General features: G+C 36.2%; 1 protein-coding gene across 2 annotated transcripts in view; it reads right to left on the bottom strand.

The window, feature by feature from the left end:
• The window catches only part of BLTP3B (bridge-like lipid transfer protein family member 3B), a 56,594-nt gene that overhangs the window by 21,108 nt on the left and 16,074 nt on the right, over positions 1-19,412 (bottom strand). Inside the window, exons 7-15 of one of the 2 annotated variants that reach the window (XM_063308673.1) lie at positions 16,292-16,462; positions 14,216-14,393; positions 13,084-13,167; positions 11,844-12,026; positions 11,336-11,451; positions 9,587-9,728; positions 7,357-7,550; positions 1,773-3,226; positions 808-983 (exon numbers count right to left, since the gene is read on the bottom strand). In XM_063308673.1, coding sequence (XP_063164743.1) covers positions 808-983; positions 1,773-3,226; positions 7,357-7,550; positions 9,587-9,728; positions 11,336-11,451; positions 11,844-12,026; positions 13,084-13,167; positions 14,216-14,393; positions 16,292-16,462 — 2,698 coding nt within the window. Of the gene's footprint in view, positions 1-807; positions 984-1,772; positions 3,227-7,356; positions 7,551-9,586; positions 9,729-11,335; positions 11,452-11,843; positions 12,027-13,083; positions 13,168-14,215; positions 14,394-16,291; positions 16,463-19,412 lie in introns of those variants that run through there. The other variant, XM_063308674.1, reaches the window with a different exon arrangement.

Raw genomic sequence — 19,412 nt, 5'->3', positions numbered from 1 at the left:
TATGAAAAAAAGATAGAGGTTTTGTGAATAAAGATTGAATACTCACATGCAAACATTCAAGGTAGCTTAATCTAGTTCCACATTAAACTAAAGGAAATAGACTGGTTTTAAATAATTTAAAATAATGTGATTAAATGTTGCCATTTAAGATGGGAGGGAAAGAGATAAAAACGGTATCTGCACATTCTGATCTATTAGCTGATAGACAGAGAGACTGCAGGTAGACAGATACATTAAGCACTATGTTTAACCAAAATAGGATGCAGATTCCTCCTATGAAGCTACAAAGAAACCTGATTCTTTGAACTCTTTCTTACATTCTACCTATACATTTCTCTAAAAATTTTAAATTTTGAAAAAGTAACAAACAGGTACCCCAAGCTTTGCAAATTACAGTAAATATGCTCAATGCCAAACATAACTCCACCCATGATAGTAAAAAAAAAAATCCATTTATATAAGAATTTGCCCATACAACTTGCCCTACAATCACAATTTAGCCATAATTAAAATTCATCAATGATGAATATGCCATGGATGAGTTTCAGTTGGCTGGCATCAATCATGTTGAGTTATCTGAAACTGAGACTCTCTGGCAATATATTAAACGAATCATACAAATGAAAGGGCCATCAATATAGTATATTTTACAATTATGGTAATTGCTCCATTGTAGGCTAAGAAAGATACATCTAAAATCTATAAAATATTTTTAAAACATAAACTAAAATGAGTTCTTGTACTAATGAAGTCAAGAAAAGAGATAGTATTGTTTATATTAAAAAGTATGTCAGTAAGTTTGTATACCTTTCTCCAAAAAGCTTTGGCTATCACTTCCATCACTTTCCAAATAGTGTTCTTCGAACAAGATGCTGTCAGTAGAAATGGTATCCAAAGAGGCTTGTGATGGACTTTTCTTCATGTTCTTATAAGAAACAGAGAATGCAGGGAGATTGGACTGGCACGATTCCTTAGGCTTTCCACTTTTTAATATAAAGATATTAGGAAATAATTACTTAAGGTAGAAAAAACTTACAAAACAAAATAAAAAACCTTTAAAGTCTGCAATTAAAACAAATGTTGATGAAAATATAAAATATTCTGAAATCAGAAGTAGTAATTATACTCAGGGATGTATTCATGTCTGACTTCAGTATTCAGATTATGCTCCTGTAACTGGTTAGAACCAACAGTGTGCATACATAGTAAAGAGTGAGAGATTTGTCATTTTTTTTAAGCTGACAAGTGAACTTGGATAAAGGGAAAATCCTTCATTGGGCAACTGCATTTTTCATAATCTTCCTAAAGCAACTATTCTAGGAAATCCATGCAACATCCACAACCACCACCATTTTGTAAATGAATTTGTAACCTATGAATATAGTAGGTGGAATATGAGAAAATAACGATGCCTTCTAATTATTCCAACCACTAGGAACTATTCTCCAGCTCCAACTGCATATTGATTATTATTCTAATATATTGTATTATTCTTCAAAACCACATGGAGCATTCCTATAGATATGCTAGCTGCTGCCAAAAGATATGTATGGGAAACAGGGTTTAACCTGGTGAGTTATGACTAGAGAACTGATGCAATATAATATACAAGAACACACATTAAAATTATGATAGAAAGCCTATTTCCAGCTTCCTAATATCAACAAGTGGCCTAAAGACCCAGAACATCTGTAGCCCCTCTAATTTTACTCTACTGAACCTAAGCCCTGGATCTAAACCAATTAATTTGTAAACATTAATATTTTCTGTACCTTAATGGAGACTGAAGCGCAAGCATTTTTGCTGTGCTCAATTTTTCTTTGCCATTTTCAAACTTCTCAGACTGCCCCACAGAATCAGTTTCAATTTCTATGACTTTAACAGCTGAGCATTCTGCTTTACTTTCCTTATTTGAGAAACCACTTTTCTCTTCTTCCTTGTCCATCAGCATTTTGATAGAGTCTTCTCTGCAATTTGACATATTAACCAATTCCCTAGTAGAGGAACTGTCATTTAATGACTCAAAGTTTTCTTCTGAATCACTATGACTGAAAAGTCCACTGTTATTTTCTTCATTCATTTTCCTCAAAAGTTTTTCTGATGCATCATCCATAAATGAACTTTTACTATTTGATTTTAAAATCGGATTCATCAGAATGGCTTTGTCAAGATCAGCATTCAGAGACCCACTGTCAGTTACATTAATATCTGAATTGCTCATCTGTGCAGTAGAAGTAGAAACTAGCTTGCTTTCCAATTCATAAGCTTCTCTGTTTTCCATGGGTGAGAGATCTGATGTCATTGGACCTCCTTGTTCTAAAATGGGAGGTTTGCAGATGCCTCCTTGCACTAGTGGATGAAGCAACAAAGCTATGTCAGCACTTTTTAATAAGATCCCAATACAGATATTTGCCTCTTTTGCTGGATTCCCTGTCACAGTCTCTACATCCTTCCTCAAGTTGTCCAGGAGTGACACAAGAGATTCTTGCAGGTAGAGTAAGAAAAGATATTGGTAATGATTTATCTGCATGCTTACATGTTTTTGAATATGAAGTAAAACATGAATATCTGCAAAATATGCAGACTGAGGTCCTAAAGTACTTTTAGGGGAGCACAGATTTTCAGTACCATTGGTGAAAGCTTCCATCCCAGTGCTATAATACTCTTTCAGACGTTTTTTATGCTGCAGCCTATTAGTGAGGTCACAAGAATCACTTTTGAGAACGTTGAGAGATTCCTGATTACAAAAAGGCTCTTTGTGTGACTGTTCACATCTCATGGGTTTACAGATCCAGAGTGTAAGTGGGAATGAATCCACAAAGCTTATTGGCCGTCCTTTCCCACTCTTCATTCCTTCATAGTCTATCCAAAATTGGGAAAAATGCACTGCCCAAACATCTGAAGCAGCTGAAGTTTTAAGTGCACATTTATTCAGTTGGGGAGTAATAATACCTTTATAGATATCATGCAGTTTTGTATCCTGTTCATGAGCATGTCGTTGGAAAATGGGATGTAAAAGATTAAAACAGTCAGGAGATTTGGGAAAGTTTGTGAAAGTTCTACTGAAAAATGTAGTGTCTTTGAAGTTTTGGAATGCTGCTTCCAAATCAGAGTGTCTACACTTCGCTGAGTGTCTAGCATTTGTAGCAATCATTTCAGAACTTTGAATGGAAATTGCATATGGATCATCTCTATGTTTTTGCTTCCTTTCAGAAGGAATGATGAACTATAATGATAAAAAAGTAAACTTAGTTAGAAAACCATATATGAGGAAAGAACAGAATTTGTTGATTAAATGTTCCTCAAATGTCAGGACAGAGAAAGAAAAGTAGATTGTCCAGGAAATACTGATAAATACACATAAAATTATTAATATACATAGCTTCCCAAAATGTGGATACCTTCCCCAAAATTGCTGAACAAGGGAATGAGGGCAAAAGAAGTCTGGGTGGTTCACTCTGCAGATGGAATAGTACTGGATTTGGTTCCAGTACTGGAAAGTTAGTATGAAGCTGGTGACACAAAGGAAAAGATCAATATGCTAATGGAATATAATTGCACAACATTAGAGAATAATTTCCTGAGGAAGACTTAATAGAGAAGGGTATATGGCTAATAAAGGCAGAAGTGTCTTGTGACTCCTTAAAATCAAAATAGGCAAGCTAATGCTCTTGCAAATACTTGGGGCTGCAAGGCCCATCCCAGCCCAAACAGCCAAAGTCAAGGGAATTGTCATGAGTAAGGATGGCGAGCAGGGGGCTCCCATCCAGACTGTCAAGCGCATGCGTAGCACTGAGGAATTGGTCAGCCATTCAAAGAGACACAGATCGGGACTGCCTTAACCTTTGGGGTTTATATGTCTGGGTTTTTCCCACACTTCTTCAGTTTGTTAGGATTCCTATTATGTACTAGCAATAAACATTAGAGACCAGTTCCTTGTCTCAGCGTGTTTCCTGGCTGTTAGGACAGGAATGTGTGCATTGCATTCAAAAACATTTGAAGGGCACTAGCTTGTCTTATGATTATGGAATTCTGTCTGGAAAAGGTTATGCCACTGCAGCAAATGCCTTTAGTTAGCAGATTATATATTTTCATTTTTTGAAATCTGACTGACTAGATTAATTCAGATCACAGCAACATGGTAATGAAATCATCTGTTTTTACAATGTTTTATTATATCTCCATTCTGATATCATCCTCTGAGTTTTCACTACCACAGTAAAATGTTTCTTAGTACTAAAAGTAAGGTAAAGGTTTCCCTTGACATTAAGTCCAGTCGTGTCTGACTCTAGGGGACGGTGCTCATCTCCGTTTCAAAGCCGAAGAGCTGGCGTTTGTCCGTAGACATTTCCATGGTCATGTGGCCAGCATGACAGTCACAGAATGCCGTAACCTGCCCGCCGAAGTGGTACCTATTAATCTACTCACATTGGCATGTTTTCGAACTGCTAGGTTGGCAGGAGCTGGGACTAGCAACGGGAGCTCACCCTGTCATGCGGATTCGAACCGCCAACCTTTCGATCAGCAAGCTCAGCGGTTTAACCCACAGCGCCACCGCATCCCTATTAGTACTAAAAGTACTTAGTACTTTTTATAATCAATATCTTTAGGCCATATCTGGCCACAGTAGTTTATACTCTGGTAACTTTCCAACCAGATTAGTGTAACAAGCAGTATATGGAGAAGCCTTAAAGATGATTTGTGGTTTTCAGCTAGTTCAGAACACAACAGCCAGTACTATAAATAGTACAACTAAGTGGAATCACATGTCTATTCTGAAGCAACTATACTGGCTACTCATTCTCTTTTAGGGATAATTCTACCTGGTAGCCTTGTCTCCCACGCTTCTCCCAGCTGTTCCTGAAAACTGGCTTTAAAAATTCCAGTCTAGAGTGCAGAGGTATGCTGCTGCCAGAGAATCTGATTGGTCATTCCACTGTTTCCTGCTGCCTCCATCCAAGCAGTGAAGACAAGCCACACTGCTTGGCCCTTGTGTGGATGGGGCTACCAGTTCCTGTCTTCTCCTTTTAAATATTGGCCCCTTCTTACTAGTTCTTGTTCTTTTCTCAGATATTTGCATACATGAATGCCTTCACACACCTTTCCCATATTCTCTCATTTGACACTATTACACCACTGCTTCAATGCTACCATTGTTAAAGCAGAGGGAACAGATTGTTCCTTTGTTCCGCTGTGGGTCTGCAGAAATTTTCTGGCAATAAAGAACTGATGGTTCAGGTTCACGGAAGCAAATTACCATTCACTGAAACTTTGTAATGTTGTTCAAACATGTTCACATTCCAACAGGGAGGGAGGGATGGAGGGAGGGCCATTGCAGCACAGTGGGCACAGTGTGGGAAAGAAAGGAGAGTACGCTTCATCCAGCCTGGGTAGGAACTATAAGGTTGCCCACTGGCAGATATTAGAGTGGAATGGAGGCATGCTGGCAGAAAAGGGGGAGAAAATATAATGACAAGATTTTACTAGATTCCCTTGTCTTTATGAGCCATTATTGGATCAACTGGAAGGAAAAAAAAAAAGGAAGCTGCTGACCAGCTGAGACCATAGCAGCTCATCATGAAATGGCCATACGAGAAAGTGACCAGCCACCAGAGGGATGGGCAAGGCAGGAACTATAGGCAATTGGATTTTGAGATGTCAATAAACAGGAATAAAGCAGAATAAACACTCAAAATGGCTTAACATGGCTTCTAATGGAAAACAGTTCTTTTGAAGTACTTTTCAAAAGAGGCTGGGGGTGCATTTGCAGTGGGCTTAGCCTAGGAGAAGGACTGTTCTTGCACTCAGGATATGGTGAGTGGCCTGTACTGATTATAGGGCAAACAGAAACTGTAGATCTGGCCTTAGTCAAAGGAAGTTGTGCCTGCTTATCTTTAAAACCCTGAATGGCCTCAAATAGTTGAAGGATCACCTCTGGTTATAATATCCGGTTCATGTTTTAATATGGCCAGAAAGTCTTTTCCTTAAATAACTTGGATATATTATGTAGCAGCAAGAGAGAGAGCCTTCTCTCTTCAAGTCTCCAATTATGGAATTTCTTCCCATGGAAACATGACTGCCACTATCACTGCATTTTTTTCAGTATTAGCTCAAATACTGTTTGTTTGCACAAGTATATTCATGGATTTAAGTGGTCTTTTTGCTTTCTGACTTACTGCTTTTATTATCTTACCATATTTTGACCACTTATAATCTGTTCTGCCCTGTTATATGATTTTTGGTCAGTTTTGAATAAACAAACAAGGTAATAATAAAACTCAGCTCACTATAATTCTGCAGAGGAATTCATTTTTCTATGCCCAAGGAATCCATATGTCTTTGACTTTCAAAGAACTACCACCCTCAATGCGTTATTTATCTATAAATAGATCTCCACAGCTAACACCATATCACTGATTCTCTGAATATTTGTTTTCTGATGTGCCTATAATTTCATTCTTTTTAGCTTCAAACAGTCCAGCTATTAAATTTGTTTGCCCCAGGCATTTATATTGCTTTAATACTTGTAAGCTGAGAGTAGTGCATGAGTGGGTGGCCAGAGAAATCAAACTTATAAAAAAAAAAACTCCCACCCCATAGCTTGGAGACTTCTACCATTAATTTATGAACACAGAATACATTTACTTAAATGTTGTATATTACCCCACAATTGCCAAAACTTTTTATAAGAAGCTAGTAATGACACTTAATGTTATCATCTATAATATTACCTCTTATACAACCATTGGAAAATATGTGGTGCAATGTTACACCAGGGACATGGTGGCTCAGTGGTTAAGACACCAGTCTTGTCAGCCGGAAGGCTGCAAGTTCAGCGGTTCAAGACCCGAGCGCCGCGTGGCAGAGTGAGCTTCCGCACTCGCCCCAGCTCTTGCCAACCTAGCAATTCGAAAGCATGCAAATGCGAGTAGATAAATAGGTACCACTTCGGCGGGAAGGTAACAGCATTTCCGTGATTGTCATGCTGGCCACATGACACAGAAGTGTCCTTAGACAATGCTGGCTCTTTGGCCATGGAAAAGGAGATGAGCACCGCCCCCTAGTGTGTCATTAGACACGACTAAATGGGAATTTTTACCTTTTTTAATGTTACACCAAGAAATATATTCCAAAACATGCAGGTTTTTTTCAGCTGTATTAGAAATTTGCTTTTGAAAATCTGAAATGTCCAAACATCCTATAAAATTTAGAAACCAAAACCATCACTGGTACTTTGTCCATGGTCTGTCATTTAAAAATGGTTCCACAGTTTCAAAACAGAGACTGTTGTCATGCATCATCCTTTATAGGAATGAAACACTTAGCAATGTTGTGCTATGCTTTTGCAAACTGTACCTTAATCATTAATCCATCAACTCGAACATCAACATGTTCTTCTGATTTTGAATTGTCATTTAACTTGTACATGGCCATGAACTGACTGAGACTCTGTTTCATATCCAATACAAACTGATTTAGCCAAAGAATACTTCTCTCGTCCAAAGTGAACTGCAGTGCATTTAGTTGAATATACAAGTTTGCATTTGGAACTAAAGGAAATAAAAACAAAATTATTATATTAAAACTGTTTTAGAAGTAGAGTTACTGTGACTATAAGTTAAGTGCTTGTGGAATACTAGGTCTAAGGAAAAACAGTAAGTTTCCCTAGTGTGGCACTAGAACTTACCCTATAACAATAGTTCGGTAATTGCATAAGCAGAAGTGAAATTTGCAAGAAATTGCACAAACAGAAGTGGTATTTACAACAAAAAATTGTAGTATACAACTTTCTATATAGCTGTGATTTTTTTAGGATATTCCATTCGAATTCCAGTTTCAATTCCTTTGTAGTTTTTCTACCACCCACCCTAAAGATACTCAAAATCTTGTGACATCAAGCAAGTTCTGGCTTTATTAGGTTATATCCAGCAAGAGGATATAAAAACTCCCTAAAACTTTTATCCAGCAAGAGGATATAAAAACTCCCTAAAACTTTTTTCTTCTCCTGCAAAGCTCAAGGCTCTCCTAAGCAATCCAATCTCTTTAAAACAATGAACTATCATCTAAATATTTATTCTTCTTAATGGTATGAATAACAATAAGCAAGCACTAAGGCAGCAACATTGAAGGGGAGAAGTCTGGTAAATTCCACTTAATTACTTCTGCTTTCAAATGCTTGTTACTAGTGAGAGTGAAGACAGTCTCTCCTCACCCACCTATCTACCCTCAAGATCGTATACACATGCCTTCTTGAGCAATACTCAACTTGATAATATTTAAAATATGTAAATATTGTTCAGAAGCAGTTCCAGGAAAAATTTTCAACCTGTCATGATCATTATACAGACACTTCCTATAAATTTACAAAAAATGTACAGAGAACACGGTAGAAGCAAAAGTGTGGGGCATTACCCCACACTTGCCATCTGCAACTATCTGAAAAATCAACATCAACATGCAAGAGAAAAAATCAAGACTAAACACTTCGGTTTTCTTTATCAGCATTTGATTAGTGTGGAAAAACAGGTGCTACATCTTTGGAAAAAGAACACCGCAAGGACAGTTATTTTCCCTTTATGATCTCATAGGGATTTCTCTACACTGAAAACATTCTTCATATTACTACACATTGGTAATTTTTCATTATATCTTGGGCAATGATATAAAAATTAATAATAATGTAACAATTTTAAAGAAGAGCACTGACAGTATTACAGTAGAAAAAAATTAAGCACTATTTTTAGCACAGAACTTTTAATCATATACCAAATATTTTAAACAAGATAAATGTGTTATTTGCAGTGCTAAGTGAATAGTCTTAAACGTTAGCTTAGTCCAAAGAGTTTCTGAAATGTCTGTCAAATCTGCCCTATGATATAGTCCTCCAACTTCTATTCCCTCCTAGGCTGCAATGGACAGGCCATGTCTATTATATCACTGGGGGGTAAAAAACTTATTGGCACATCCCATATGAGTAGGAATTCTAATCTTGAACATGAAATGCTGCAATTAGATATAGGAAAACAATGGAAAGTCAGTTTATCTAACACTAGATATATTTTTTTATGTTTTGCAAAGCTAGAAAGAATCTACAACTGGTTTATCAACATCTACCTCAGCCTAATCTTTTGATCAGTCAGATGTATCTGCTAGAAATATACTCTGCCCTGGATATAGGAAAATTATACAGTGAAACTTCATTTTAATGAATCGAGGGGGGTATCCATTATTTCCAAATGTCTGTTAATATGAAAGTACATACCTGCAGCGGTTTGTATCTTTTGTATATCAACATAATTATACAAAGAACATTATCTGTATTATGACATTAAGCAAATGACATAAAATGCTGCAGATGTCATAAAAGTAAGGAAATACAACATAAATTTAACTGCCTTGTTCAGACTACTTTGGATGCAAAGGGTTTGTCATTATTTGGAGTGGATTTCCATAGAGGAATATGGTTCACTGCATTTGCAGACCACAGAGTCCATTAAATAGGAGTCCATTAAACTGAAGCGCCCCTCTATTTCCAAAACAACTATAATGTTTTTAACAAAGGGAAAAAGACAAGAAAACATTTTACTAGGAAAGTCTTTGCCATCTGGATAGTAGTATTCAGTGAATTCAACATGAATGGCTGGCATTTCTTGTGGGAGATACAGAGACTTTTTATTGCAGGAAATAAGAGTTTTAGGAGAACGGCGACACTGGTCTGCTGTAGAGACCTGAAAATAAGAAATTCAGTGTTTGTTTTGTGAAGCACAAGTGTTAGCAACTTCTAATCTGTCACTTTTCACAGTTATTAGGAAAAGAATTTTCATCTTAATAACCTGAAGACAAATACAGATTATTTTTGTGGCCATTCACACCGCTTGGTCCATGGTGCTGGATCTGTAGAGAGCACATCATTCCTAATACGCTGTATCATTTTAACAATTATTTCTTAATTTTAAACAGTTGTATAACTAAGCCCTTTGCCTAGTTTGGTTCCATTTGTGTTAAAATCAGAGTTAAAAGACTTGTTACATAGGTATTACATAAACATAATACCTAAAAATTATGTTAATAATTTGTTTATGTACCATATGTACTATAACATGTCTTTAAACTTATGGTTTTGACATAAGTTATATACATTTAAGTCCATCAATAAGAAAAATGAGAAAAATAAATCTAGATTGCTTGAAATCCAGATACTATTCTATTCTGTTCTATTAACCATTTACAACATTAGCTCAAAAACAAAACTTTTATATTATCAGAATATATAAAACTATAATTTACAAAGATTACATAATCATAAGGATGGGTCAGCTTAAGGAAAATTGATGAAGTGCAGTCCTGTTTACCTAGGACAGCAACATTTGTAGGATTCCTCCTCTTTCTGATGAGACAGAAATTTCATCTCAGAGAGTTAAATCCAACATCAGATCTCTCCTCCTACTGAAAGCAGGGAATTATATTCTAAGATGAGTGCTTTAATAAGCTTTATATATAGCACAACAGAAAAAATAACCCATCTGTTACATCTTCAAATAGGATAATCTAAACTATATTTCTTTTTGAGGTGCAACAAACTTTGATACTTTTCATCAGTCAAAAAACCTATGGTAAAGAACTGTTTGCTTGTTATAATTAGATTTGGAGAGCTATGTGTTATTTATAAAAAGTTCTAGAGCTGGCTTAGATTAAAAATAACTATAACTAAAGATCAAGATAAAGTCAATTGTAATAATATATTTTTAAAAAACCTCTCCTGACCTCAAAAATCTCCAAAGGGGGATGGTGAGGACTACATAAAAAGTGGGCCAACTCATACCTCCAATCATATTGCAATGAAAGAGAATTTTTTTTAAAAAAATCAACCAGCAAATAGCTCCTTATTTTCATTTTGCTAGCTATAGCCCAGCAGAGCAAAAGTGAATGAATATGACAGAATCTTCCATTAAAACACTCCAATCTGATCAAAGAATTGTTCTGCCAATCATCCTACTAAAAAAGAGAAACAGTTTGGAATAAGAAAAATGTCACTTTACCCCAACAATTAATTTGGCAAAACCTCTGTTATCTTGAATGAAAGTCAACACTTGTATTAAGAGCCTCATTATATGGGTGACCTTGGGCCAGTCTCTCTCTCTCAGCCCAACTCACCTCACAGGGTTATTGTTGTGGGGAAAATAGGAAGAGGAAGGAGTATTAACTATATTCACCGCCTTGAGTTATTTATAAAAATAATAAAGGCGGGATAGTAAAATAAATAAATAAATAAAATTTGGGCACACACACAAAAGAGTAATATTAATTTGTTGCAGCAATTAGTACTTAAATGTACCTGATAAAAATTGACATCTGCAAGTCTAACTACCACTGGGCTGGACATCAATTTCTCCTTTGGCTGCTGTGATGACACAAAAGTCTTAGAAATTCCTTTTGACATTTGATCCTTGCCTATAAGAAACAAACAGCATAAAACCACATACAATATAGTTTATCTTATCTGAAATCCCTCTATTCATGTTGGGTAATGTAAAAATAATTAAAATAAACTAAAATTTCAATAACAAAGCAATGAAACAGTATCAAAATTACTTATTAATTACACAATTCATACAGGATTGGGAATCTAATGAGTTATTTACCTTCTCAACTATAAGCATCAATCTTCCAAATTAATTTTATACTTACACAGGAGAATACAATATATTATGGAAAAGGATTACCAAAATATAAGGACAGTCAAATTACTTCAAAGCAAGTATATTGGTGTTTCTAATCAAGTTAAATTAATGGGTTCTATGTCCACAAACAGATCATAAAAATAAATGAAAAATCCTAAATACCTATCTGCATATGCTGTGGAGACTCCTGAAATGGGGATTTAACTGGAGAACCTAAATTGTGATCCTTCACAGCCTGCTTAAGCAATTCAACATTTCCTTTGAATTCTTGTAGCAGTTCTTCTGCCCATTCACTTCTGGCTTTGGTAGCATCACTGTAATGCATCCAATGGCTGCAGCTCTCATCTACAATGTTATACATTTAATATAAATGAGAAGGAATTTAAGCACCTAGTGAAATCCATTTAAAATATTTTATCATATAAACATTTGAGGCTATTTAAATTATTCTTACAGATTCCAGCTTGTAAATACCTAACATCAATATTAAAGGCAGTAAAGATGTAATGAATTTAGGAAAAAAAATTACTGTACCATATCAAAGATACATCTAATCCAGCAGTTTATTTCCAGGACACTTTAATTAGTGAACATCACATGCCTGGTGAAGCAGCCGAGCTCTCTAATAAATTTCCATTACTACTTTTCAAATCTTGGTATTCAAGGTCACACTGTCCGTAAAACTTTGAAGTCCACTACCCATATCAATAGTCACTGATAGATTCATCCTCCATCAATTAATCCAATCTCCTTCAAGCCATCTAACCTGGTAATCCTTATCACATCATAACAACACAAATTATATGTATGTTATATATGTGCTGTTCCTTAACCTCTCGTCAATCAGTTGTATTGGATAACTCTAAACTCTAGTATTACAAGAGGAAAAAAGTCTCTCTAGAATTTTCTCCATTCCATATACAATTCTATAAAGCACTGTAATGACCACAACTACAACTATTCCACCATAATCACCCCTATCTAACAAGAAAGGCCCAAACATTGAAGCCTTTCTTCATAGAAATGAAGTTCCAACCTACTGCTTTTTATTATCCTTTTCAAATCCTTTCCAGCTTCATAATAACCTTGGAGTTGCTGGCTGGGATGATGAGAGTAATGATTGAAGACATCTAGACAGCAACAGACTGGGAAAGGCTGTTTTTAAGAGCTACTAAGAATAACTCTGAAATTTTCTGAACGCTACTAAGAATAATTTCCAAACATTTAAGCATCTTTTTGAACCAGGATAACGTACAATATAACCTATTGTACAAAGTTTCATATCTGCAGCATCCTCAATCCACTTTGGTCAATAACAGATCGTATGCAAGGAGATTTAATGTGGTAAAACTAAGTGCTGATCAAGTATTATTACAACCAATAAACAAAACTCAATATTTACCTGCTTTGTGAAAAGGATAGTAGTCTACAGTTAATTGACTAAAGGACAGCTGCATAGCACCTCCTGAAACACGCCTGTTTGCATCTGTAAAATAATACAATGCATAATACTACATGTCATAATTCATATTTATTTCCTCTGGAAGGAAACTGTTTTGGTTCATTGTAAGCAACATGCCTCTGTTCTTGGTGGCTCTCAAAACTGCTGCACTATAATGTTTAGGAAAATGAGCCAACAGCAACTAACAATACTCTGATTTCTACTGTGACCTTTTAATTTTTCCAGAATTGTGAAAATTCCTTACATTTAAGAAAATCTGAGTACTATCACTCTCATAGTAAATCTGAATCTGTCACTCATAGCTTCATTAAGCATAGCCTGAGTATCTCTAACAGGGAGATACCCAATTTCTGTTGGTTGGTTCTTACAGCCCTCATTAGCCTGTATCCACAGATGGGCATTCTGAAAAAAAAAGTATACTCACTGAAGTTGTCCTCCTCTCCTCTAAGAACTGTACTATAATTATCAATCTATGAAAGATAGGAAGAGCAGCATTCTTATAATTGCCAGCCACAGGACCAGCAGTTCTCTTGAATGTGTATCTCTTCCTTTCAAACAATATTTGAAATAGTAAACTACTTAGTTAGAAACCATCAAGTGACACAACCTGTTTCAGAAGCATTTATGAAACATCTTGGAATAAAGCCTCATCCTTTTTTTCATCAATTTAAATTGAAAATCTGCAGTTATTATTTCATCATAGTACTTTAAAAATAAACTAGATGCAAATATAAATTCTCAGCATCTACAAGTACAGATTACTGGTATGTGGACATTATGAACATCAGTAGTAGAAATGATGCAGCCTAATCTAATTATTGCTTAATTAGGCTAATGGTTTAAGCTCCCTAAGTCATTAACATTTTCAATCCCTTTTGGGCCTTATTACATAAATTACTTTTGAAACAAAGCAGAATAATTAGGTGAAGATACTATTATGCACCAATTAATATTTACCAACTAGTGCATATACCTAAAAGTGTATGAACAGAATAAACTGGAAATATATAGTAGTTCAACATAGAATCATACCATTTTGGTCAATCACAAAGATACTAAATAAAACTCTTACCTTTTTCCTTTGTGTAAATATCATCACAGATGTGCAGATCCAAATGAGAAACTGCTAGATGGTAAGATGTTTCCTTAACATCAAAATCATTGAATAGTTTTACAATTGCATCATTTTGATCAGTAGCTGCTGAAGATTGAGTTTTCACCTCCTGAGAATTGTATGCCTGAGTGGAACTCTGAAAACATTTAGTATATAATGTTATAAAAGCTTCTTATTCAGCGTAAACTTCATTGAAACACCGTAACATAAAAAAATTACTTTCATATTAAATGAAGTTTTCAAATGGAATATAAATTTGCCTTTAATCTTCAAAGTTATATGGCTATTGCTACTAAATTGACTGACAGCAAGAGTGACCCTGAAGTGTAGCAGTTTAAATTCAATAGCTTATGAAACAGATTTTTTTTCAAAGCAGTATTCAAATGTTCCTAGAAATAATTTAATTTAATTTAATTTGAATTGAATTGAATTGGTTCACTTTAGGTACCACCTGACTCCAGTCAATTCGGGACAGCTCACAATATAACTACAATAAAATACAATATGAATTAAAAAAAACAAAATAAATGAAGAACAAGAAAAATAAGAGCAAGAGAAATGAAGAACAACAAGATGGCAGTCTGGCCAACAAGTCTTTGCATACCTAGTACAATTAAATTACTAAGAGATTAAAAGCAGAAAATTTATTTTTATCCCGCCTTTATTATTTTTATAAATAAGGCAGTGAACATATGCAAAACTATGCTTAATGTTGCTAGCAAAGGTCCCTTAAACTAGCTATTAACCCATATGGCTGAGACACCTCTCTAGATACCCTTCTCAAGGCCATAATGTCATTGCAGCTGTTTAAAAGCTTGGAATGGCTGCTTTGAGGTCCTCCCTGCCTATGTACATACATATTCAGAAGATATTGAGAAAGCTTGGAAGCAGCCATACTGAGCTGTTGAACAGTTGTAGTGGCAGCTGCTTCGGAGACAGATCCAAAAGGTCACTGTCCTACCTCAGGTGATACATACATACACTGTATTGCTCATTTTACTCTGAAGCAGGGCTAATGGGCTTTGTTTGCAAATGCACATACACACTCCCACAGATTCCAGAATATAAGTAACTTGCATGCACTTAATCTAAATCCAAAGGAAAGAGTGGAAATATTATCAGATCAGAGTACAATGTCCAAGAGTCCCAAACATGGGTTATCAGCCAGTCCAGATTTCAAACAGTAGAGTTTTCTTAAGCAAATTTATTCAGGAAACAAACATGCAGAGTTCAAGCAAGTAGAGCAGTTGTTCCCAATAGAGAATTACTGGGCAGTGATGACTTTCAAATGGAGCCCACACCAAGTTCAGACAAGCAGAAGTACTTCTGCTGTGTGAGAACCATACAGATCTCCTCTGTTCTGCATGCTCTAGAGCTAGGAGCAGGTCCCAAATCAAGCCTCTCATCTACTGCTGCCTCCAGCTGTCTCAAATGTTCTTCAGCCATGTCAGCCTCAGGTGCCTGATTGCAAGGCTCCCCTTGAGGTTGATATTCATCTGTGGCATCTTGAGCTGCTTCCTTCATCTCAGATTTGCCTCATCAAATGATCTGCACAGCTCTATTAACTATGCAGTGCTATTATATCTATTCAATATATTACACAGAAAAAAATGAGATACAGAATTGTAACTAGATTTATGAAGTTAACATCCTTTAATATTAGGGCCTCTATAAACTTAACATATTTTCTTCATGAAGACAGACTAAAATCTACCCTGATAATTCTAACTTAGTCCACTATGATATACTAGTTATTACATCGTCTATTCTATTAATAAATGCTCATAACATTTGGTTCTTCTAACTTAGAGGAATAATAATCCACAGCAAACTAAAAAAAAGAATCATACTAAGTCATTACTCATATAATTCAAATTGGTGTTACCATTTTTGGGGGGAAAAAACTAAGGTTTGACAAAATAAACCAGTTTCACCAAATTAAAGATTGAAATTCCACAGAAGCACAAACTGTACAGTTTTCTTCACAAATTCGTAGCAATAACATTAAGACTCAAAAATACCTGATTCGCTTACCTGCATGGGTTCAGAAGCAAGGCTTTTTCTCTGTTCAGCTGATTTCTCTATTGCTTCACTAAGAGATTTAGCATACTGTACCATAGCTTTCAACTGGGAATCAGTCAAAACCCACAGTAAATCATCCAATATTAAAATTAGTTTGGATGCCACCACATTGCAATCTTTTAACTGTCAGATGAAAAAAAGTGAATTTTAAATATTGCTAAACATATTAGCTTTGAGGATATATGTTTTATATAAGGTTATGGGATTACAGTGAAGGAATTTTAAGTAGAATGAAAAGTAAGATTTTACTTTACAAACTAGAATCTTTGTTCAAGTATTTCTGTATTTTCATGCCCTACATTGAGCGTCCTTTAATGAACAATATATAAAGGCCATAGGCAACCATGAATTTTAAGCCTTATTCATTCATTCATTCTGCCCAACTCCCAACAACTCAGGGTGGTTCACAAGTATTCTCTTTAAGAATTCATTTTTCTGTCTATTTTGGTTAGAATTTTTAGATGAAAAATATTTAAGTTATAGATACAATAGTGTTCCTTACTTATCTCTCCTTTACAGACAATTAGCAAAATTAAACATGCATATAGGAATTGTACTAAATAAATACAGAGTAAGAAAAATATAAAATTTAGGCTATGTCATAATCTGCTTTAAATGATGTTAACAGCCTTGTCCAACAGATGTCAAATGGTCAAAGCAAGGATGATAAACTGAGAACTGGGCTTGTCCACAATTTGTTTATAAAAGGAGCTTGCTTCTTGTACTGAATTTTTTTTAAAAAATAAGGTCACCTACTGAGCAAGCCAGCTGAGCACACCCATACACAGGATTCACAAATTCTGACTTGTCTTGGCAGCCAACCGAGATATCTCTATGGCAGCGCCTGCCTTATGGAACAGCATCCCCCCACCCAGAGATCCAAGTAGCTCTGACCCTATTAGCCTTTTGTAAGGCTCTGAAGACCTGACTGTTTCCCCAGGGGAAACAGGGCAGGTTAGTAAACTCTGTTGTGGATAGGATTTTAGGATTGGAACGTATCATTTACCTTGGGCATCACAGGTTATGTCATTTCTATGAGATGGGTGGCCATTTAAATTATCTAAATAAATAAATATCAACGTTTAGGGTGCTTCAAACAAAAGGCTTGTTGGAGGAAGCTTAGAGACCCAACATAGTATCTGAATAGGGGGATGGGGACTACTGAAGGGAGCTCTGGAAATGAAAAAGATTTCTCACTGCTTTTCTCCCCGAGACTCGTTATGAGAAAAGGAGATTTTTCTGTCTGCCTCTAGACTCAAATGAAAGTTAAAAGTATCCTTTACAGCAACAAGCAAAGGGTTTCACCAAGTTTCTCAAAATGTCCTTATGGATAAGGTGGATATATGTAGGCTAGAGGATCCAGTGGATTTGCAACTTTTTATACAAGTGGCTTGGTGGCAACATTTGTGAAAAAGGTCTACAGGAAGCATCAGTTAAGCATGAGGAAGCAGTACAATTCAGTAGTTTAAAAGGCCAATGTAATTGTGTGCTATATTAACCAAAGCATTGCATACAGATCACAGGAAGTAATAGTTGTACTGTACTCTGCACTAGATAGACTGCAGTTGGAATACTTTATCCAGTTGTTGTTTGTTGTTTATTTGTTCAGTCGCTTCTGACTCTTCGTGACTTCATGGACCAGCCCACGCCAGAGCTTCCTGTCCGTCGTCAACACCCCCAGCTCCCCCAGGGATGAGTCTGTCACCTCTAGAATATCATCCATCCATCTTGCCTTTGGTCAGCCCCTCTTCCTTTTGCCCTCCACTCTCCCTAGCATCAGCATCTTCTCCACGGTGTCCTGTCTTCTCATTATGTGGCCAAAGTATTTCAGTTTTGCCTTTAATATCATTCCCTCAAGTAAGCAGTCTGGCTTTATTTCCTGGAGGATGCACTGGTTTGATCTTCTTGCAGTCCAAGGCACTCTCAGAATTTTCCTCCAATACCACAGTTCAAAAGCATCGATCTTCCTTCTCTCAGCCTTCCTTATGGTCCAGCTCTCGCAGCCATATGTTACTACGGGGAACACCATTGCTTTAACTATGCGGACCTTTGTTGTCAGTGTGATGTCTCTGCTCTTAACTATTTTATCGAGATTTGTCATTGCTCTTCTTCCAAGGATTAAGCGTCTTCTGATTTCCTGACTGCAGTCAGCATCTGCAGTAATCTTTGCGCCTAGAAATACAAAGTCTTTCACTGCTTCTACATTTTCTCCCTCTATTTGCCAGTTATCAATCAAGCTGGTTGCCATAATCTTGGTTTTTTTGAGGTTCAGCTGCAAGCCAGCTTTTGCACTTTCTTCTTTCACCTTCATCATAAGGCTCCTCAGTTCCTCTTTGCTTTCAGCCATCAAAGTGGTATCATCTGCATATCTGAGACTGTCAATGTTTCTTCCAGCGATTTTAATTTCAGCCTTGGATTCCTCAAGCCCAGCATGTTGCATGATGTGTTCTGCATACAAGTTGAATAGGTAGAGTGAGAGTATACAACCCTGCCGTACTCCTTTCCCAATCTTAAACCAGTCCGTTGTTCCGTGGTCTGTTCTTACTATTGCTCCTTGGTCGTTATACAGATTCCTCAGGAGGCAGACAAGATGACTTGGTATCCCCATACCGCTAAGAACTTGCCACAATTTGTTATGGTCCACATAGTCAAAGGCTTTAGAATAGTCAATAAACAGAAATAGATTTTTTCTGAAACTCCCTGGCTTTTTCCATTATCCAGCGGATATTGGCAATTTGGTCCCTAGTTCCTCTGCCTTTTCTAAACCCAGCTTGTACATCTGGCAATTATCGCTCCATGAATTCCTGAAGTCTACCTTGTAGGATCTTGAGCATTACCTTACTGGCATGTGAAATGAGTGCCACTGTTCAATAGTTTGAACATTCTTTAGTGTTTCCCTTTTTTGGTATGGGGATATAAATTGATTTTTTCCAATTCTAAATAAGTTGGTTTTTTCCAGTTCTGTACATGTACCTTAAAAGAGAGAAGCTAGAGATGGTTTCTGAGAAGAGCTAACATAATGATTTGGGAACTGGAAATCTGCCAGGGAATGTTCAGTGGATTTCTACATTAA

This window comes from Candoia aspera, chromosome 7 (genome assembly GCF_035149785.1).
Source record: "Candoia aspera isolate rCanAsp1 chromosome 7, rCanAsp1.hap2, whole genome shotgun sequence".
In the NCBI taxonomy this organism is placed as follows: Eukaryota; Metazoa; Chordata; class Lepidosauria; order Squamata; family Boidae; genus Candoia; species Candoia aspera.
This window is presented reverse-complemented; position numbering and strand designations above follow the sequence as displayed.